We start from the raw sequence: 22,589 nt of genomic DNA, 5'->3' as shown, positions 1-22,589 counted from the left end.
AATATTTTAAACAAACTGTAAGAAATATGAAGAAATTTGAGGGAAGTTTTCTTCTTGCACAAACTTATCATGGAATCATACAATCATAGAATATTCTGAGTTGGAAGGGACCCACAAGGATCATCGAATCCAATTCCTGGGTCCTCATAGGACCTCCCAAAATATCAGGCCATGTGTCTGAAAGCATTGTTCAAATGCTTCTTGAACTCTGGCAGGCTCAGTGCCATGACCACTGCCCTGGGGAGCCTGTCCCAGGACCCGACCACCCTCTGGGTGCAGAACCTTTCCCTAACCCCCAGCCTGACCCTCCCCTGTCCCAGCTCCATGCCGTTCCCTCGGGTCCTGTCGCTGTCCCCAGAGACCAGAGCTCAGCGCCTGCCCCTCCGCTCCCCTCGTGAGGGAGCTGCAGGCCGCCATGAGGCCTCCCCTCAGCCTGCTCTGCTCTGGGCTGAACAAACCAAGGGAACTCAGCTGCTCTTCTTAAATCTTCCCTTCCAGAACTTTCACCATATTTGTAGCCCTCCTTTTATGTCCTTCTTATACTATGGCGCCCAAAACTGCACACTACTCAAGGTGAGGCTGCGCAGCACAGATCAGAGTGGGACAATCCCTTGACCAACTAGCCATGTCATTCTTGATGCACCCCAAGATACAGCTGGCCCTCCTGGACACCGAGGCATGCTTCTGGCTCATGTTCAGCTTGCTGTCGACCAAAATCCCCAGATCCCTTTCTGTGCGGCTGATCTCCAGCATCTCATCCCCCAGTCTGTACACATAGCCACGGTTGCCCAGGTGCAGATTCCTGAACTTTCTTTTGAAATAAAAAATATATTCATCTTTGAACTTGTTAAGGAAAAGAACTCACAAAAAATAAATTTGTGTAATAGGAGAAAAGAACTACTGGCATTTCAAATCCCAGTTTTTTTACAAACTAACTTTGTGTCTAATTTAACCTCTCTGCCTTATTTCTATTCTGTTTACAAGAAGTAAACAATCAAGCAAACACATTACCTCCTACATAGAGGTTTTTTAAAGACAGCCAGGTCAGTGTTGGAGAAAGCTTTTAAGGTGCACTTTCAGTGAAGAAGAAATTATCTCCCTAAGTTAGGACTTGCTACGATGGGTCATATAATAATTTGTGTTGCTTTGGGAGGAATAACATGGAAAGACTGCATTTTGTGGCTGAGAACGTCTTCCTGGGTTATCTTTGATATGTTGCTGATGTGTTTATTTTCTAAAGGGGTAGCTGGGTTTGCAGGCTGCCTGTTTCATTTGATGACTTGGAAAGCACTTTAAAGCAGATTCATTCAAATGTATAATGTGCTTAATTTAATGCATGCATATTTTATAAAGGTAATTTTAAGTGCTCCAAGGGACAGATGGAGGCAATAAATCCAACCATAAATGCTTATATAGTGTTTTGGGAAAGCAACATACAGGAAAGTCAGAGAGTTGAAAGATTTGTTGTAGTCTAGTGGAAACTATTGAAGTTTGTTAAATAAGATTGAGCAGCAATGGTGCAGATGGCTTAAAACTCCTACCAGCCACCTACTCCAACAAACCCTAAATGCAGGTAAAGATCCGAGCTGAAGAAGAGATGAGCTGTAAAGCACAGCAGTGGAAACCTCTGGATGCTTTCAGGTCTTGCGGAAGTATATGCCCGAACATGCCTATCAGTGACATGTAGCTTTTCTGTTTGTTTAGTAATGCTGTATCCAACTGTCTACAATTTTTATTTGAATTTTATTGGCTGCGGAAAGAGGTCAGACCAAAGTGCCTCCTTATAAGACTAAAATTCATGTCATGTTAAGTCTTTGCAAGATCAGGTTTGGTGTCCTTTTTATTTTTATTTTTGTTTTATCTAACAACATCATTTGAACCAGGTTTACTAAATAACCTTAGTTTAAACACATACTTTCAGGTATCAGTGTTAAAGCAGTTTAAGTCAATCTTAGAATCAATAAGAAGTTTCAACATGTCATAAGGTTTTTCAACACAGCTATTCCGGCTCTGTTGAGCTAAGAGGTGCAATTTGGGAATGTTTTCAAAAGTCCAAATTGCCGTGGTGCACCTGGACTCCTACTTGCATAAGCTGTGTGCCCTATAGAGATCTGCTCTGTACACAGGTTTCATATTTTGCAAACACATTAATCTTAATTACTGTGTATAAGATTGTCTCTTTCAGCCTTAGAGGTTCCTTCTCATTATGGAAAAGCTGCCCTCAAGTGTAGAAAAGAGCACAAGGATGGTGCCCTGGTCAAAGTACTTTGGGGCTGGAGAGGGGGACAGCCCCTGTCCCTCTGTCCTGTCTTGTAGCCTTTCATATGTGATTCCATTTAGAGTTACCAAAGAGCATTTCTGTGTTTTCAGCACCTTTTGTGACTTGAGGAGGATGGGAAACAAACAAACAAACAAAAAACAACGCAAGAAAACACAACCTTTTTCACGTGGTTTATTATCAGCATATTTTCTTTAAGTCCTGTTAGCTCTCACTCACTCATCCATCAATCATATTTGCTTGTATTCAGTATCTGTCTCCTAAGCTGCTTGATGTGGAGCACCTCTTAGAAGTTCCTGAGTACTTGCTGAGCCTGCTGTGGACTACGGAACGCTTCAAAAGAAAGAGAGGACACTCAAAGCCTTTAGCAAAATCTTTATTTTGAGCCTAATGGATTGCTGCTCTTTCAGCTATGTGGTGTTCATGATCCCAGCTGTTAGAGTAGCTGTGTGGACACCAGATCACAGAAAAAGCTGGCAAGAAGTGGAGTCTTCCACACTTTCCATGTCTCAGTCTCAGCACTTAAGAGGTGAGACCACTTAGAAGAGACTGGGAAGCATTTTCTGAACTCAGACATAATCTGCCACTCCTTTAAACACAGCAGAGGAGGGTTGGGCAGCCTGCCGAACTCTGACTTACAGGGCTTCAAGTTAAAATGCTTTTTTTGTGTGGGGCTAGGACCATAATAATTAGAATGGGAAGCAAATTAGGCTTCAAATAGTTTTTCTCAATGGTATCTAATGTAAAATATGAATGTACCCTCAGAGGAAGTTTGTACTCATTATTTTGTTTGGCTGGAAACTAAGGAAAACAAATAATTTAAAAGATATACTACAACCAGGATTGTAAACATGTAGATTGATGTAACTGTGTTTTATTGCAGTAACAGTGCCTGATGCAGTGTAATGCTTAGACAAGAATTCTGCCATTGATTTTAGAAACTGGAAGATTTTCAGTCCTCGTCCTTCTTCAGAGGCATAAAAGACAGCTCAATGCCTGCCGGCATTTACCACATTGTGGTTTCTCAGATAAAGAAATAACAACAAAGATGGGAAAGAGCTGCTTAAACTTTGCTACTTAAAAGCTAATTATAAATCAAGACAACATATATAAAATAAATCCATTGAGCTTCTTTCTGATCTTTGACTGCTGCAACTGAGATCAATGGCCTGCTTTGTACCAGCAAACTTTTAAATATGTGTTTGTTTATCCAACCCACAAACGATGTTCTGCTTCAGTGCTGCCTTGAAACTAATGTTAAAGCTGCTTGACAAAGCTTAACGGGAAAACTCAGTCAAATATTACTGTGCTGTTAAGCCAGAATCTTTGGATCTCGGGTTAACCTTTAATGGTAAATACTTTTACAAAAATCACTAGTCCAAAAATATAACGAGAAATTGACCTTCAGTTGACAACCTGCTAGAACTATACCCTTGCCATGGAAACAGCAAAAATGCAGTCTCTTTTTCTTTGCTTTGCAACTCAGTCTACCATGCTTTAAAATGAAATAGATATATCTTTTACTGGTGAGATTGGGTTAAAAGTGTTGCAGATGTATCAAAATGAATGTGATAGCTTGTTGCAAGGGATGCTGCTAGAAAGCCATGGAAGCATGGGAATGTAGTACTAAGGATATGTTAACATTTCTATTTTCCTAAACTCCTCCCAGTAAAAGTGTCCTGACTATGGTATGTATTTAGATATGTTTCTTCTTTTAGTTACTTTTAAGTGGAGAAGAGACTGTACGTAAGCAACCTCACCAAATTACTTTGCTAAAATAGTTACCTATTTCTTAAGTATGCTTTGCTCACCATGCATTATTTCATGTCATCGAAAATTCATTTTGAAAAAACACCTTCCAAACAAAACAGCATTTCTAAACATTATCACTCTCAAGAACTGCATCAGATATTCTGCTGCATGAGAACATAGATTTCCTGTTTGTGGCCCCAGTAAAAGTAAGTAATTCCATGGTTAACATTGCGAAGTACATCCCACTTCTGCACAGTGCAATTCAGGAAGACAGTATGAATATAAGAAGTGGTCTTCTACAGCTTACCAATTCCTAGAGCTGCCAATGTTAGCCTAGTCCTAAAGACCATATTCATGACTTCCAAACTTCTGGCTAGCTGCACTACATTACACCAACTGCTCCTGACTAATGGGGTCTTTTGGCAACAAAGCCGTCATCTCATGGAATGAAACATAGGTGGAATTTTCTTCTATTAACCTAAGGATATCCTTTTATGAGAAAAAATCCCATGTGAGTCTTTAAAATGAATTATCTTAAGTTTTCTGTTACTGAAACAGCTGAAAGCTGAATACAGCATATCGCTGTATTTTTGCTTTATGTATAGAAAAGTTTTAGATTTCTCATTTAATCTTTCTCAGCTAGGACACTCTAAGGAATATCCTGTAAACCATCACAAATTTCCATAGTTAGACTGAAATGGACTTGTTTAAGCTCTGGCACTATTTATGCAATATCTAATACCAGAGTGATGTCTCAGAATCAGAATCTTCCCTTCAATGTAAATTTGTCAGCACATTGCTTAATGCATTTAATTTTCTTCATGCCTTACATACAGCTCTAAAAAATCTGTTTATAATGTGTTCTCTCCCCCCCCCCCTTTTTTTTTGGTAAAATTGCTGTATTAACCACGTTTTCTGTACAAACATGCATGAAAATGCATCAAGTTTCTGAATTATAGGAGTTTATGATAGTATATCAAATTATTGAATGTTTTTAACATGATTGTATGGCACTCAGCTGGGCAGCTGGGACTATAAATAAAGTAATAAAGTTTCTAGTCCTATATGTAGACACTTAATCAATCAAGCTGCAAAATAACAGTCTGGATTCCCACTCTACGACTTAACATATAGTGCTCTCTATGGGCACATTCATTGAGTTTTATGGGTATTCCATTTTTTATGTTTATGTCTTTTATTTAAAAAATTAAATAGCTCCAGGTGAAAGCCATGCAAACTTTGTTACATCTTGATCAATATTTGTCCAAAAAAACCCAAATGGATGATCCTAATGTGCTAATAGTGTTGTTTTTATTCTTCCACCTCCTGTTCCTAACACAACTTCCGCACTATCACCTTTTACTAGACAATTACAAAATGTCATATAAAGCTACGTGATGGCTTTTTGTCCTTTAGCATTAACCCTTAGCATAGTTCTCATTCACTGACAAAGCTGTGAATGCAAATATAACATTCCTGACAGAACAGGCTAAATCAGTGGTGCCCAACCTGGAGCCTGCAGACCTACTTTGGTCTACCAGAATACCTCCTCTGGTCACAGCTTGCTCCTTGTTAATATTTTCCCCCAAATCCTTGCAACTCATCCTCTGTTAAACAGCAAAATCTGCATTGCCTGCATGAACAAAGTGTGTGATCCTTCTTCCACGTGGACGTGGAGGACAAATGACAAGGAACACTGCAGATAAGATGGAGGCACTTCGGGTGACAAAATCAGTTTGCTGGGGTCAAAAAGCAGTTAATCCTGACAAAAATATCCTGGACCTACAACACGGGCCTGGAAGAATACTCACATGATGAAACTTCTTCAATATCCAGTACAACCTACCACATCATGAGCACACCTTCCTATATAAACATGTTTCCTTGAAGCAGGTTTCAAATTGATTTGCTGGCAAATAGTAAAATAAAATATAAAGAGAGGAAAAAAATTACCTTAAATGATAGATGAAGTACCTCAGCCTGAGGAAGTAAAGGAGTAGTCCCAATTGATGTAATGTAAATATTTAAACTCACATGTACTAAACCTGTAATTTTTATTTTGACTACTTCATATAATTTCTGAGGCACACAAGGCCAGAAGTGTTTGTTTTAAAGAACGGGTTAGACAACATTTGTTGGAAATTATTTACTAAGTCAACTAACTTACTTGGAGAGAGAAAAAAAAAAAAAAAAAAAAAAACCATTCACACCCCAAAGTGTCCAGGAGCATTTTTAAAAATTTATTTTTTTTTATTTATTTATTTTATTTTTTTTTTTATTTTATTTTTTAATATAGCAATCAGTCTATCAAAGGACAACTGCCTTCCCTTACAGGTCGTGCCTTGCTTATATCAGTCCACTGCAACTACTTCATCCCTGCTATAAGAATACTTTATGACTCACTGACTAGTAAGTCTGAAAGGCGGACCATTTAGCCCAGCAGCTGGCAGTTTTTCAAGGGTGAGGTCGCTTTTTGGCCCCTTCAGATGATAAGAAAGTAGGCATGCTGGCAAGACTCGCAGGAGCCAGCCGACGCTGCCTCTCAGCTCTGTGGCTGCACTGGCTCTGTGTGCAGGAGAGACTCCCAGTTCTGCTGGGCTCCTGCTGAACCCCCTGTGGCCTCGCCTGGATGTTTATCCAAAGATGCTTCAGCTCCTGCTTCGTGACCATGCTCAAGGATCTGTACAATGACAGGATTAGCCATTTCAGGGGAGGCAGGCAGTGGGTGAGATCAAGGAATTCCATCCTTCACCCTCATAGGGACAGTAGAAGAATCTCCACTAATGACCTAGATAAAATAATTTTATAGGTTGGAGTCTAATGTCAGCACTGTAACTTAGGTGGGCCATTGTGTTACTCGTACACTTCTGTGGTCCTTTTTCAGAGCTGCTTTCTGTGATTATAAATACAGAACCCTGCAACCTTCGGGAGTGGCAGCAGATGATTCATGACAGCTCTGAGCTCAAGGTTATGTGCTTTAAATGGAGAAATACAGCGGCAGTGTAAAGTGTGCAACTCTGAAACACATCTCTACTCAGGCTTTTTCATTGTCAGTGGAGGCAAGAGTACTGAACAGAAATATACATGAGCTGAATCTGCTTGTAAGTAATATGTGATCTTAGTATAAAACCAGAAATTAATATTTTATATTCTTGGTATTCTACTGAACTTACCTTACCACTTCTCCCCAGTTTGCCTTACTGAAGGTGTAAGTATGCCCTTCATCCTTCACGGGCAGGGATGCTAGGCTTTCTTGCCTTTATTACGGATATACACCCTGTCTGTGTTTGCATCGTGAGAAAAGAGCACACACAAAATCAAATCATATTCAGATAGAGATAACAGGAAAAAAAAAAAAAAAAGGAAAAAGAAAAAAAAATCAGATTATGCCATGGGTGTTTATCTACAGCTTCCCTGCTGTACAGTCTGCCAGGATTGTTTCATTCTGCTGTGGTGCTCAAAGACATCTGTCACTTTCTTAGGCTGATTTGTTGGATTACCCAGGTTATATCATTTGTGGTGGCATATTTTGCAAGTGAACATATTTGTGGTATGTTCCTCAAGACTCTTCTTCATTTAGAGATTTGGGTATTTTTTTATTTAATCATCTTTTAACCTTTACAACTCCCACACACATTCTCGTTTTGTATACGCTGGTAAATTTCCCAGCAGAAGAATATAACTCCACCGGAGCATATTGTACTTTTAAATGCTGTAAAGAAAACAGAACCCTTTCTGCACTGTGCTGTTGCTATCATTAGTAACGCCAGAGCAATAGTGAAGCGCGAAGCCTGCGAGCAGAGGCGAGGCTTCTGAGAAAACACCCATCTAAAATATGCCCTCCCTGCTTATTCAGGCCGCTCCATTCTTTCTAGCAACAGCTCAAAACTCGAGCACAAATCACCCAAAAGTGTGTCGGAGCCTACAGGCACCCGAAGAGCGGCCGGGTGAGTTGGCTGCCCTCATTTCTGCAAGCAGCAGGATCTGACTGTGCCAGAAGTCCCCTTGGGCACCTGGGCCCGGAGATGCTGCCTGCGGGGTCAGCGCGTGCCCCAGGCCTGCTGGAGGCTGCTGGCTCCCCATTTGGGGCTCTGTTGTCACCCCAAAGCCCCAGATGTTGGCTGGCAGAGGTGTCTCTACTTTGTGGAGAGGGAGAAAATGGAGTGTTTGTGGAAGCCCATTCACGTAGAGGAGATGAGCGGCCAGCGCATCCCGGTGGGCTGCGAGTAACCGGCTAGTCAGAGTCTCCTCGACCACACACTTCTGCCAGAAAACGGCCGGCTTCAGCCCCCCGGTTCAACCTCCTCCCTGACCAAGGGGCTGCGAGAAGCGGGCTGAGGAGCCCCCAGGCCGTGCGGGGGCTGCGGGAGAGCCACGGCCCGGGGGGAGGCGGCGCCCCGGGCCGTGAGGCGAGGCCGAGGGGGCGGCTCCGGAGGCTCCCCCCGCCCGGCTGGGGCACACCCGGCCGGATCGGATGGGATGGGAGCGGGGCGGGCCGAGGGCGGAGCGGGGCGCTGCCTGCTGCCGAGCCCCGCGGCGGAGCGGAGCGGATCGGGGCGCTGCCTGCCGCCGCCCCCGGAGCGCAGCCTCCTCCCCATCCGCTGCCTGAGCGGCGCCGGGGCTGCCACATCGGCACCGCCGCTCCGCCGGGCGCTTCCCGGAGCCGAGCGGGAGATGGGCTGCGCGGCCGAGGGGAGGCAGCGCGAAGGCAGCGGCGGCAGCGGCGGCGGCGGCGGCGGCCGAGAAGCAGCAGCAGCCGAAGCGCGGCCCCTTCCCCCCCGCCCTCCCCGCTGCCGCTTCCCCGCCCCCGGCCGGCCCTCGGCCGGGCTCCGCCGCCCGCAGCGGGCCATGGCGGGGCGATGAGGGAGCGGCCGCCCCTGGCCGCGGGCTGCGCGGGGAGGCGGGGAGCAGCGGCGGGAGGAGGAGGAGGAGGCGGCGACGGCTTCGTCCCGGCGGAGGCGGCGGGGGCCGGCGGGCTGCTGCTGGGGCCCTACGGCGAGCAGGGCGGGCTGGCGCCGGCCGAGCTGCTGCTGTGCCAGCTGCCCGAGGCGGGCGGCGGAGGGGCCGGGCTGGCCGAGGCCCGGGGCTGGCGCTGCTCCTGCTGCCTGCTGGGCACCTGCTGGTGCAAGAGCTGCCTCGGCGTGTGCGTGCTGGCCGCGCTCTGCTTCGCCTCGCTGGCCCTGGTGCGCCAGTACCTGCGGGACCTGCTGCTGTGGGCCGAGAGCCTGGACAGCCTGGCCGGAGTGCTGCTCTTCACCGCCGGCTTCATCGTCGTGTCCTTCCCCTGCGGCTGGGGCTACATCCTGCTCAACGTGGCCGCCGGCTACCTCTACGGCTTCGTGCTGGGCATGGGGCTGATGGTGCTCGGCGTCCTCGTCGGCACCTTGGTGGCCCACGTGGCCTGCAGGCGGCTGCTGGCCCGCTGGGCGCTGGCCAGGATCCAGGGCAGCACGACGCTCAGCGCCGTTGTCCGCGTCGTGGAGGGCGGCAGCGGCCTCAAGGTGGTGGCCCTGGCGCGGCTCACGCCCATCCCCTTCGGGCTGCAGAACGCCGTCTTCGCGGTGAGTCCCGCACGGGGCCGGCTGGAGGAAGCCGAGGAGCCTCGGTTTCCTTTAGCGGTGGTAAAACTGACCCCGCTGCCTCCTGCTAGTGTCGCTGCGCGTCCCTGAGGAGGCAGGCTCTCGAGGCGCTCCGTTCGGTGGCACTGCCTGAGAGTTACGGTCTGCTCGCCACCTTTCGAGGCTTAAGTGTTGGGAGGATGCGCCGAGATGCTTTGTAGCAAAATCTGTAGAAGGACTTGGCAGCTTGTGTCTTGTAAAGTGATCCAAGTGGGAGGAAAAGTTGTATTTTCAAGCAGCCTTGCCTAAACTACTCCCTAACCTACTTAACATAAATCTTTGCATTGCAAAGAAAGTAGTGGACAGATTAAAGTTCTTTCTCTACTTGATCTATGTAGTGTGCCTTTAGCAAACCCATACATGGTGTTAAGTCCTTGCATGTGAAAGAGGCAGCGTATTTTGGGCAGAGCAGTATGATACAGACACAGCTGAAAAGGGGCTCGGCACATCAGTGAAAGTGAGTTCAAATGAGTCTGGCAAGGGGCTGGATTGCTTTCCTTTCCTGCTTCTAGATGAAGATAGATGCATACTGTACGAATAATTTATTATTTAAAACTTGCAATCTTCCTGTCCTGTTTGATCATCTTAAAGGAGATAGTAAGGAAGGACATGGTGTATACCTTTTTGAGTTCACGCTGTTGATGAGGTGCCAATTTCAGACCTCAGCTCTTCCCAAATGCTTTGTCTGAAGAATCTGTTTCAGACCGTAGTACGCCTCGGTTGTGTCTGCTACCTCAGAGAAATCAAAACAAAGCACACCAGACTGGGAAATATTTTTAATGTTCAACAGTAACTCCTATGTGCTTTAAGGGAGAGACCCTCTAAACAAACAATTCGGTCTGCCACTTTCTTACGGCACACTTTCCTCATTTGCAGTCCTGATTTTGAAGCACTTGCTTAATTTTGAAGAATCAGCTGGTTGAAGTGCGTAGGTTACTGAACACCAAGTTTCTTATTTAAGCAGAACTTAAGCTAGTTCATCCACAGAATTTCCAGGGTTTACCCCGCACACCAAATAAACAATTTATGCGTATAAAATTAACAGCAGATGCGGGTGCTAGGGCATTAGTCTCAAGAGATGTAGCCACTTATTTCAAGTAGATCCTTTAACCGTTTCCTGGTTAGGAATGGGAAGAATCTCATTTCATTTATGTTTTACATACTCCTCTATATTATTGTGTGACTGAGGATGCAGATGTGGCCAGGGGGACAAGAGCAGCAGGGAGCAGGGCAGGCAGCTCTGCCTGAGACCCTCCCAAGGCACAGAGTCCTGATGAAGCTTTTACACCGGGACCCTTTTAATGGTTGGGAGCTGTTGTGTCTTAGCTGCCCATAGCTCCTGGGTCTCACCTGAAGTAGTCAGCAGTGCTACATCTGAAGAGACCAGAGAATTACCAAATTAAAATGATTTCCTTCCAGGCCTAACCATTCTGCTATGTCTGGAAACAATTCAGGCCAGTGTAATATTATAATGATGCTGTAAATCAGTATTTTGTATTCTTGGAGCACTGTGAGCTATGTAATTTTCTTACAGAGGTTTCAGTGTAAAAATAACAGATGGGAAATGAGGTGCAACTAGATTCTTGAGTAAGTCAAATAACTTGGATGTTGCCTGCTAAAATTAATTTGGGGAGTTGCATTTATTAATCCTGATTTATTACTTTACAGCGTAGTCAAATAACGCAGTGTTCAATTTTTAATTGAAAACATTTAGCATGAACTGCTACATTACTGAAAAATAAGAATGTTGCACCAGATCTGGGATTTCAAAACTGTTTCTCACTTTGAGTCAAGTTTAAGGTTTGTGTGAAATACAGAAGTCTACTAACACAGCCTTAGCTGTGATTTCTTTGAAATCTGACTTATTTGAAAACTTAATGCACTACTTAAATTTAAAACGTAAGGGGATTTGGGGTATCCTGGCCATCCATCTGTTCCCTGTGCTCACAGCTTAAGCAATGAATTTGAAAAGGGTTGTTCTTAATAGTAAAGGAGAGTGAACTGAGCTCTTTAGAAAACCTAAATATCTTTTAATTTTCCAGCAGTCTGGTTTACGCTTGTTTCCTGTGTTCATGTTTATAAGTAAACTGGTGAGACAGAGCATATTTGAATGAAAGGGAAGGGAGGAAGTGACACGAGGTCTGGGGACCAAGTGATAACCTCGAGATGAGAGGGGTCATTTGCAGGGCTGGCACACGCCGTGTGCTGAGCACTGTGGGCAGCTGCAATTGCAGGGAAATTTATGGGAACGAGGAAGAGAACTTCCTGGCGTTTGACTGGTGATAGCGCGGTATTTTTGAAACAGTGTTAAGAAGAAAATTTCTTTTTAAGAAATAGGGATTTCTTAGTTACTCATGCAATGTATTTACATGCCTTTCTGAAAAACCTAGGGACTTGTAAAATGAAAGAATGTTTGTCTATCTCTTTGAGTGGGTTTTGCTTATTTGTTGCTCCTGTAACATGCCGCCAGGGTGGCCGGAGCTCTGCTGATAGCTCCTACTGAAGTGTTTGCCCACGCACAGCCCTCTTCTCTCCCCTCTGCAACTCTGAACATTTTGAAGGTAGGTCTGTACAGAGGCATGCTATGCAGGTTATCACCTCCTTCCAGCAAGTGGGTCCCTGGTGATAGATATATGCAAACTGATTATCTGCAGTCCGTGGTGTAGCTTAGATCAGAATTCATAATTTCTTCTTCTTTTTTCTTTTTTCTGAGAGGGATATTGTATAGAAGAGGTAAGCTGACTAAACACTTCAGTGTCCAAGCGAATGTCTCTGGTTCCAGAAATATTTCTCTCAGTGAAGTGAGAGTTCAAAAAATGTTAAGTGCTTTGCAGGCACATGCGGCCTGCTTGCCAGCTTACTTAGCTTGTTGGGGAGTTGGTAGCTATTTTTTGTTTGTTTTTATTCTGTACCTTTTTTTTTTTTTTCTCTTAAGTAAGTGAAAAGCATCAGAATTGTCCATTGCTCTCAGCTGCTAAGCCTAACTGATCTGAAACGTGTGGACTCATGGACTGAGGGAAGAGAAGTCCGCTGCAGTCCCCAGAGGCGTCCCCTAACAGCATCCTGACACAAGCGTTTGTTTTTTGACAGAAATGAACCAAAGGGGTCAGCTGCAAATAAAGCACAAAAGTTTTTATCAGACAAAGCCTGTCCAGGGATCAGTGGGAGAGTTTCTGTCTAACAGGGTTGTTAACAGAGCAGTTAGTTTGTTCTTAAATTTATTTTAACATGTTTTTTTTTTTTTTCAGGTAGGGATACCATCTGTTTCCTACCCTTTCTGGGGGAAGGGATACCGATGTAGATCTAAAAACCACAAGCCATGAGTTAAAAGGACACCTACAGACTTTCTTTCCCCTCATTATCTCTCATTTTAGTGGAATGCACAAGTCACGGTCCAGCGTGTCTGTTGGCAGCCTCTCCTTCATTTGGAAGCAGTCTCTCTCATGGCCCAGGATGTCCGGATGCTTTAGGACAGATGTGCAAACGCTCCTCTGCAGCTGGAGTGTCCTTAATACATATTCAGAAATGAAAGAGGTGCCCAGGAGTGTTAAAACAATCTTTGGGAAGTTTCCCAGCTCCATTAGATCTAATGACAGTGTCCTACTTAGCAAATCTTGCTTCAGCATTAGTATTTCAGAGACTTTTAATAGCAGTTATTTCCTTCTCTTGGCAATAAGGGAAGTTTTGGTTATGCATCCCTGTTACATGGCCCAGATTACTATGATTTTTTTTTTAACTATTTTTAAAGCATCAGTCAAATGTGAAGTTCTGACATGATTATGTAGCGCTTTTTCATTAGAAATCTAAATTAAACTTGTGTAGAGAAGGAAATATATTATTTGTGTTGCTGATATGTATTTAAGTCCACGGGAGCTGTAATTTACAGCATGAAGATTGGAATTGGCTTATTGGATCTTACTCCCATGAATTATTCTTGATCTTCATGCTCCATTGCATTTTCCTCCTTCATTGCCCTTCCTTCTCCCTAAAACTTTCCACTCACAGTGCTTAGAGCTGTGAGAATCCAGCATTGTGACTTTCATAGTAATCAAAGTTTATTTTAAGAATAGTATGGTGAAATAAATAACTTCACTGCTATTCTCTTGTCTTCATCATTGTACAGAACTGTCAAGGTCAATAATTTCCATGTAGACTCCCAGTGTTAGGAGCTGTTCTTAATTAGAACTTGTTTTATTATTATTTGATCAACTGAATAGTCTAGAAAACTCATTAGACAGCTTGTTTCAAAATCGCCTTTTCTATAGTCATTTTATTTTTAACCCATTGTTTCATTTTGTTTTAATTTTCTTGCATAAATATATATTGGACTTTTGAATCTTGATTTTAGTATTTCTCAATGGCTGCTGATACTAAGTTAGCTAGTGCTATGTAAGTTGTCCCATATAAACTGTCCACGTATGGGCTACAAACAGAAATTTCTCAGCAAAGAGATGAAATGTTACTCCTGTGTTGTCTCCCCCCTCCCCCCGCCCCCCCAAGGAAAAAATAACAGCAACTATAGTCATATTTACTGTTCTGTTCACTAGTTGAAGTTTGATATAAAATAACCTTTGGTAGAGAATCTTCATGATGCCTATTTATATGTCTATAGACACATACATAATTGATATACATATATATCTTAATGAGCTGTGTAACCTCAATTGCCGAGGCAATCTGCCACTCTGTTTACCTCGATCTTATTTAGTGCAGTGACATTTTGAACAATTACCTCTTTTATTAGTTGCCATACTTGTAAAACCCATAGAAAATAGATGATAAACATCAATTTTTGCTTTACCAAAAGTGAAAGTCTAAAGTACTTTCTTCGTAGCCTCATAAATTGTAGGGCTCTGTTCACCATGAAGAAATAAACGTCTTAAGTGAACGGTGTAATTGCATCCTTACTTAGGACTTTTGCACGGAGATATTGTTTAATGTATGATGAAATTAAATAAAATGTAGTAACTTTAAAAAGGCCAGATGAAAGCTAGCCACATATTGTTTTATTGTATTCTTTGACAGAGAAAACTTTGTTTTTATTTATTTGGCACAGATGTTTCTGGGAGAGGCGGTCTAATTGGTTACACATGTAGGTTGTGTTGTGGCTTCTTACATTTTTTTTATTATTTTCATTTTTTATAGGTTACAGATTTGTCACTACCCAGCTACTTGATGGCTTCTTCAGTTGGACTGCTTCCTACTCAGCTCCTGAACTCATACTTGGGCACTACCTTGCGTACCATGGAGGACGTGATTGCAGAACAAAGTGTTAGTGGCTATTTTATATTCAGTTTACAGGTAAGTTGATATGAGGGCTTTCACAGAGTTTGGTAACAGTAATGTCACTCTGCGTCCACTTTCATAAGCAATTACTCTTGGAAACAGTCATCTACTTGTGTTTAGGAACATTTCTTTATCCCTTTTATTTCTTGCTCATCAGCCGTACCGGTGGGATTTGAGATAGGATTTTGCTTCTGGAGATAGTAGGCAAGCTTCATTCCTATAGCATTGTCTCTTCCAGTCACTGAATCTTCACTTTGAAGACTGTGCTCTTAGGAATGTCTATGAGATGTAGAGATTCTGCACTGCTGGTTTCTCTTTGAGATTGTAGAGCCTCCAGGGTAAAAGAGCTGGGCTATAGGATGTGTGGGGCAGCTGCTTGTCTCCAATATTAGGAGCTGCTCTCTGTTGGCCTAACAACTCCCTAGTCTGCGGCAGCCGACCTGCAGTCTGCGAGCCGAGCCGTGGTGTATGGTATTGAAAAGTAGCAGGTGTTTTAGAAGTGTTTAATTTATAACTTTTCAGTATATTTTCAGTAGATTGTGTAAAACTGAGGTGACAGTTGTTTTTCACGGGCTGAATGACTGCTTGATAACCCAGACAGACAGGTTTCCAATGTTCTGCTTTCTTTTGGTTTAGTTTTTTTCCGTTAAAGTTTAATTCTGTCGTACCTCATGTGATACAAAGGAGAACTTACTCACTGTTCTCTTTTTCTATTTCTGCCACAATTTTGTCCTGTCAGGTTTTCTTCTGTTGCCCTCTGTGGTAATCTCCTGCCGAATTTTAGACTTGTCAAACCACCCTTACACAAAAGTCTGTGTGCTCCCAGCTGTAATGTGCTTAGGGTGCTTTGACCCAGAACCTGTGCCGTGTTCACCGTTAACACTGAATGCTTTCAGTTTTGCGTAGGTCTTTAGGATGAAAAGTACTGTGGAAATATCATATTACTAATGCCTACATCAAAATATCCTAATTCTGCAAGGAGGTAAATTCATCAGAAGTGCACAGTACCTTTTGATGGGCTTAGCTGATGAAATAATTAGTCAGTAAATCTTAGGGATAAGCTTGAAGTTGGAGACAATTGTAAGCATAAAGATAATGAACATATCAGGACAAGATCATATATTAAAGCCTTATCTGACATTGTTGACACTTCCAGGTTGTGTTAGACCAGCAGTTACCATGGTTTGCTGACTTGCAGTTTGTGCTGCAGTCATTTATCTTCCTCCTTTTATGATCACAAAGCTGATGTTTAACAATACTAAGATAAAAAGCTAACTCTGCGACCATTTTAACCCATCACCCTCCTGAAACTTGTATGTTCTTAAATGGAACTTAGGAATGGAACACATTTATGTGTTGTTTTGTGTAATTTATCTGTTGTTAACTTAAATGGAACACATTTAGAGGCTTAATAGAATGGTTTTAGTATTAAAAATGTGTTTGTGCATGTGAGGTAAATACCTTTGATAGATCAAATTGAAATAAGTGGTTACTTGATCAACTTTCATTTTACTCATGAAATGTTACTTCAGGAGTTAGTAGTTTTTAGTGGTTGTACCCCACTAAAGTTAGTAGTTTTTAGTGGGTTGTACCCCAGTGGTTTAGTGTGTTGTCACCCCCTTAAGTTTTTTTTATAATGACATTGATTCTTCTTTGTTGTTATATGGGTTGCCAGTGTGGTGTAACTTGCTCAGGTAAGTGCAAGTTGAATGTTTGAACAGAAGTGCCCACCACCTTGAGAGCAGTTCTTAAGAGCTGACTGGCTAAGGCAAGGGGAGCCCATTAGTGGAGGAATTATTGATGTTCTCCGATTTTCTGTCAGGCATCTGCCTGGTGCTTTGCCTGGCTGTGTGGCTTTGATGGGACTTTGGCTTAGTACACAGCTGTAAAATCCTTCACATTTCATGGTTGTCTGTGTGTATATTTTTAAATTATTCATCTAGAGAACTAAGGCTGCAGGTAATAATATCTCAAACTAGTCAGGGTGAAGTATTTGGGCAAGCTTTTAGAATAGTGTTTTTCCTATTAATTCAGAACATGGCATCCATAATCTCTTTTTGACTTTTCAGTTGGCAATCTCTTGAATCCTGTAACTTGAATTAGTGAAGGGAATATTCTTCACCACAAGCAAGGAACAGGCTGCCCAGAGAGGTGGTCAAGTCTTCATTCTTGAAAGTTTTCAAGACCTGAATGGACAAAAGTCCTGAGTAACCTGGTCTGATCTCACAGCTTCCCCTGCTCTGAGCAGCAGGTTGGGCCACAGAATATTTAATTCCCTGTGCAATTATACTATGGCCATACTTGTCAGTCCTTTTACTCTGTAATATTCTAACATCTTTTATGTCATGCTGACAGATGTTTTAAGTGATGGTCCTTAATGTTTTGGAAAACGTAGCCCTACCAATTAATGAAGTTCAGATTTTGGACTCCAGACCTTTGTTTATGTTTATTTCCAACAGCACATAAAGTTCTGGTTTGTTTTCTTTTTTTTTTTTTTAAAGAAAGTTATGGATTTCAGCTAGTTTTATAAAACATTTTTTTAAAAGTCAGAAGATTTTACTTCTTTTAAAGGGACTATCATTATGAGACAGCTTGATTTTATTTGAAGATTTATATATTTTTAAGGAGGATTTTCAGATTTTTCAGAAGACTGTAACTGGTATTTTATTGAAACCAAAGGTTGACTCTTGGGAGTATAGTCCATGCTAATGTCATTAAACAAGTGATTTCTCAGCAAAAGTTGTCCCGGTTTATTCCTGGTGATTTCTATGGTGAAAGTTTAAAAAAATTCTTAGTAATACTGAACAAAAAAATGTAAACTAAAATTATTACTTTTCGATAATATTTACTCCTAAAACAAAAAAATGAACATCCATCCCTCCCCAGAGCCCATCCTCTAGAGAGCAAGTACAACCCATACAGGCCCCTGTAAGTTGCTCAGAAACTGTGATTCTGTCCTATTTTCTCCTGACGTCTGAGAAGCAGCACTGCTGCTTTTTGCAATCTTCCGTGCTGGTGGGACAAGGACAAGAAATTTTACTTTTTTCTCTGCATCATCCTGGCTCTGCTGTTTGCAAGTTGCAGATAACCATTAAAATTCTAACCTATTATTCATGTGGTTTGTGGAAAATAGCTTTCTTGATTCCTAGTGGTACAATGTACCATTTTTTGGTGGAGTTATTTTTGACAAGAGATACGGAGATGGGTTTGATTTATAACAAGTATGTGGAGGACAATGGAAAGCAAACATGTATCTTCAATTCAAAGTTCTATGTATTGTCTATTTTTGATATGCTAGTAGCAGCATACGTTGACTTAGAGCCACTGGTCGGTTAAGTTCATCTGCCTTTCAATGAAGTATTAAGTCAATAGATGCCTCTATGAATCTTTACACTGATGACTTAGTTTTGTTCTAAACAGTTGCTCTGTATTGATGCTTACAGTTTATATAGCCTATATCACTCCTTTGTTTTATTTGCAGATCATTATCAGCATAGGACTTATGTTTTATGTTGTTCACCGAGCTCAAGTGGAACTGAATGCAGCTATTGTAGCGTGTGAGATGGAAATGAAGACATCTCTTGTTAAAGACTGCCAGCCGAGCATCGGTGCTTCAACTACATACTGCAACAAAAGGACAGTAGCGTTCTCTGGGGGAGGTGTCAATATTGTGTGATTTCAAGTATTAATAAAGTAAGGTTTTGTGAACCTAAGCTATTGCCTAGAAATATCTATGGACAATTCAACTAGCTTTGAAAAGAAAAAAATCAAATGGTTACAGGTTGTACTATGGCACAAACCAATTGACCAGCTCTTGAATTGCACGTGGGGTGACTTCTAGCAAAAAGCAGAAAAAGGTGAAGTAACTTAAGATGTAAATGCAAGTCTGGCTGCACCTTTGGTCATTTATTATGCCTATCGTGGCCTGTAGTCTGCACTTTAGTTTTTTTTGTTTATTTTCTTTGCTCCTATAAACTGAGAAATGCTTCTATAAACTGAGAAAAGTAGCACAGAGGTAAATATTTTTCTGCTTAGCATTATTTATAAGGCTGAATAATTATATGCAGTAGAACTTTATTACTGATAAAGATGAATGAGAAAGTACGCAGTTCAATGTACGTTATCCTTGAATGTGCTTTTGCTTCCAGACCTTGGAGTGTATTATTTTGCTAATGATGGGACCATTTGGCTTTTCCTTCATTTCTGACCGGGGGGGCAGGGAAAAGAGAGAACCCTATATAAAATTTTGGTTGAATGTATTTTTGTAAGTCATTGAAAATGTTGCAGAGCCATGCATATGTGTTCACACAAGCTTAAATCCTACATTGTGGGACTGAAGTGCTCTTAAATAACACTTTAAGTTACACTGTGTAATATGCAAAGGAAAAGGGAAAATGCTGAAGTTATAATAGATTGCAGTGACTAGCGCTATTTGAAGGAAACTTCATGAACTAGCCAACTGTTGAATTGGTTTTACCACCCTGGTGATTGTAACAAAGGGCTGTTCCACGTTAATCCTATTTATAAATATTTTTGATTGTTGTTTTTCAGCTCACATACCTGCATATAATAAAGCTCCCAGAATAGGGAGCTAAATCTATCCTTCAAACAAAAATTATGAGATATAACACTACTAATCGTACATGAAGGTGGCCTTTATTTTGTAACTAAATCCCTCCCTCCATTTAAAAAGCTTTAAAAATTCAGTTGGTATGTTTTTTTCTAAAAGTTTTACTTTTTTTTTTTTTAAGATGCAATCTATTATAAATTTCATCACAGTGAAGAAATGAAAACTAGAGGTTTTTTTTGGAAAATAAATAATCCAGTAATGGAGGAGGACAGTAATGTCTCTGAGACTCAGGAATTCTGACTCCATTTTTGCAAGACAACACTGTATTGGGTAATGCTCCTTTTATGCGTGCTATGGACTGTTTTTCACTGCATTTGAACAGACTAGATAACCTGATAATAATTTCTGTGTGTGTGTATGCATGTATGTCTGTGTGGGCAAAAGGAAATCAATAATGCCTGGAGGTGACATGTTGTGTGTGTGAGTTTCCTGTAGATATACACACCAATGTTCAATTGCTCAAACACACACAAGTCATCTGACACAACAATAACGTATTACTTATGATGTAGTTATTCTTGTGTAAGTTTTTGAGGATGCTTTCAGTCTTTGTGTTATTTTCTAACAAAACATGACTGTGCCTCCTTTTTGTAAGGCTGTTTGTAGGGTCCAAGCATTTTTGTCTTCTTGAGAATAGCAAGAGAACAGCAGGTCTTCAGGGTAGATGGGAAGCAGAGATTTGATAGCGTTTGGCAGTCTTATTGTGAGGACGTACAGTACATGGATAACTTGACAGCTAAGCATTCCTTGGTAGTAAAATTCAATTTTGTTATTTAAATGTGTATCCTTTGCAGACTTTGCAGTTCTTGGGTCTTGTGACCTTAGGAACTAAACTAGTTAAATAACAAAGTTCAGATTGTCTCCTTTTTTGTTTGGTTTTTAAAAAGACAATCTGTATATACCTGGAAGTGTTCATTTACACATCTCTGCCTCTGACAGCTCCTGTGTTAAAACAAGAGAGCCAGATAACTTTTGATGGCGTTATTTGTCATCACAGTATGACTGAGCCCTTTCTTAACTAAACTTTTTGAAAGTGTTTTATTTCTTGGAATTGAACAATCCTTGAATAAATGAACTGATCTGAACTTTGCTCCATCTCGCTAAATCGGCGGTAGTGTTATGAAGAGGTTTTCTCTTTCCATTTTTTAACTAACTTAAAGTTGTGTTGACTCTTCAAGAACATTTCCCAAATATGTATTTTGAAGTGCTTTTATTTCCATGACACTTTGTAACCAGAGTAACTTCACTATGTGAACACTTTTGTAGTATGGAACTAGTTCTTAAGACTTTTGCATTTTGCTTGATACTTGTAATATTTGTGTACAAGTTAATGGGAAATGTGCATTAAAAGGAACTTTTCTGTACCATGCCAATCATAATTTTATACAATAAATTCACTCCAATTTCTTTAAAGAAATGTATTAAATGTCTAGGTTGCTACAAAGCCGTAGTTGGAAATAAGGTGCAATGAAGCGTCATCTCTGTATGTGCACACAAAGATACTTGTCTACCTTGAAGAAGTAACAAGTTAGGATTTCAGAATGAACTCCATGGGTGGTGAGTTAATGACGAGGGAAGGGCATTTTAAAAATTATTATTTAAATAAATACTTGCTTGCTTCTGTTAAATGCTTTGAAGGTTGGATATCCGTAGCTGCCTCTTTGGATTCAAGTACAAGACTATCCATGTGCTTATGAGAAGTGTGGTAATGAACTGAAAGACTGATATTTTTAAATGCAAGAGTGATGTGATGAATTTTTTCAGATACTCTTCCTGCAATTAAAAATGGTATGAACAATTTACATAATATGTGACAGGTCACATTCCTGAATGCTTTTGTAGCTGTAATGGAGGTGAAATTTCAGCTTTTTGTACACAAAACGTACCTAAATTGCAAGTCATGTAGAAGACAGAATCGGCTGCATGGCACCAGTTTTGCTTCCTCCTTGCAGGAAGAGCAACTGTGCAATAAACCTACCAAAATCTAACTTTATACTCAGTGTCTGAGAGGATTTTATATATATATATATATATATATACATATATATATATATATATATTTTTGCCCAGCAGCTTGACATCCTATTTTTTACACTGTTTTTTTCTTTAGCATAACTTCAGTTGGCATTGAGAGGTAAAATTTGAGGAACAGAGAAACTGCTGTTCCATGGTCTGCGGAACATATCAGTTGCTTTGTGTTCATTTTCATCATTCTGTCTGAGGCTGGTAGGATTTGGATTTTGACTGACCAAGGTAATTGGAGTAATCAGTGGCCTTGCAAATGACCTAGGATATGATGCTTAAGAAGAAATACTATAAATGTGCTCCATTCACTCTGAGGTCATTCTTAATGACAGAAGCAAATAGCTGAAGTAGGTCTATGACAGTCTTCCTCATTACGATAAATTCAAAATTGGTACCAGTCCCATCCACACAATAAGAAGATGGTTTGAACTGGAGAAATAGGTAATTGAATGCAGAGTAGAAGCTGATACAAATTCTGCACCTGATGGAGAACACGTAGTTGCTGCAGAAAGCAGCTTGTCCCTGGCCTCTTGGGTCCCACAGAATTACTGATATGCCCAGCAGTATGGGAAAGGTCTAAGGCACAGCCTCTTTTCATGGATATTGGCACTTGTGGTATGCTATTCTGCTGTACTGACTGATATTTAATTTATGTTAATTTGTTTGTGATAAGTAGGAATAACTGAGTCTACAGTTTCAGTCCTTCTGTCCCTTTCCTCCTTCTGTAAGTTATTCAGTATTGCTAATTTTAAAACTACATTTTAATCAAGTATTATGTTCATTAATGCAAGATAAGTCCTTCTGGCTGGCCATGTGACTAATGTGTAGTTGGTTGTGTCTGGACTCTTGATTAATTTGGAAAATGATCAGGGTGAGATTAGCTGCGGTGAGTGTGCAAGGTCTTTCTTCTAATTATTTAGATAACATTGTGAGAAAAAAATAGCAGAATAGGTTTATGGCAGTGTTTTTTTGTTTGTTTTGCTTAAGGGGGTAAAATAGC

At 41.3% G+C, this 22,589-nt stretch overlaps 1 protein-coding gene across 1 annotated transcript; it reads left to right on the top strand.

Annotated features, from left to right (window-relative positions):
• Window positions 1–8,494: 8,494 nt before the first annotated feature.
• TMEM64 (transmembrane protein 64) lies at window positions 8,495–21,269 on the top strand. Its single transcript, XM_035318476.1, is given in 5 exon segments — window positions 8,495–8,713; window positions 8,715–8,953; window positions 8,955–9,591; window positions 14,794–14,949; window positions 18,416–21,269. Coding segments are annotated over 5 exon segments (1,431 nt in total). The 5' UTR covers window positions 8,495–8,509; the 3' UTR covers window positions 18,611–21,269.
• The last annotated feature ends 1,320 nt before the right edge of the window (window positions 21,270–22,589 follow it).

The sequence above is a fragment of the Oxyura jamaicensis genome, chromosome 2, assembly GCF_011077185.1.
Source record: "Oxyura jamaicensis isolate SHBP4307 breed ruddy duck chromosome 2, BPBGC_Ojam_1.0, whole genome shotgun sequence".
Classification (NCBI taxonomy): Eukaryota; Metazoa; Chordata; class Aves; order Anseriformes; family Anatidae; genus Oxyura; species Oxyura jamaicensis.
Note: the sequence above shows the minus strand (reverse complement) of the source record. Positions and strands in the feature narration are given on the sequence as shown.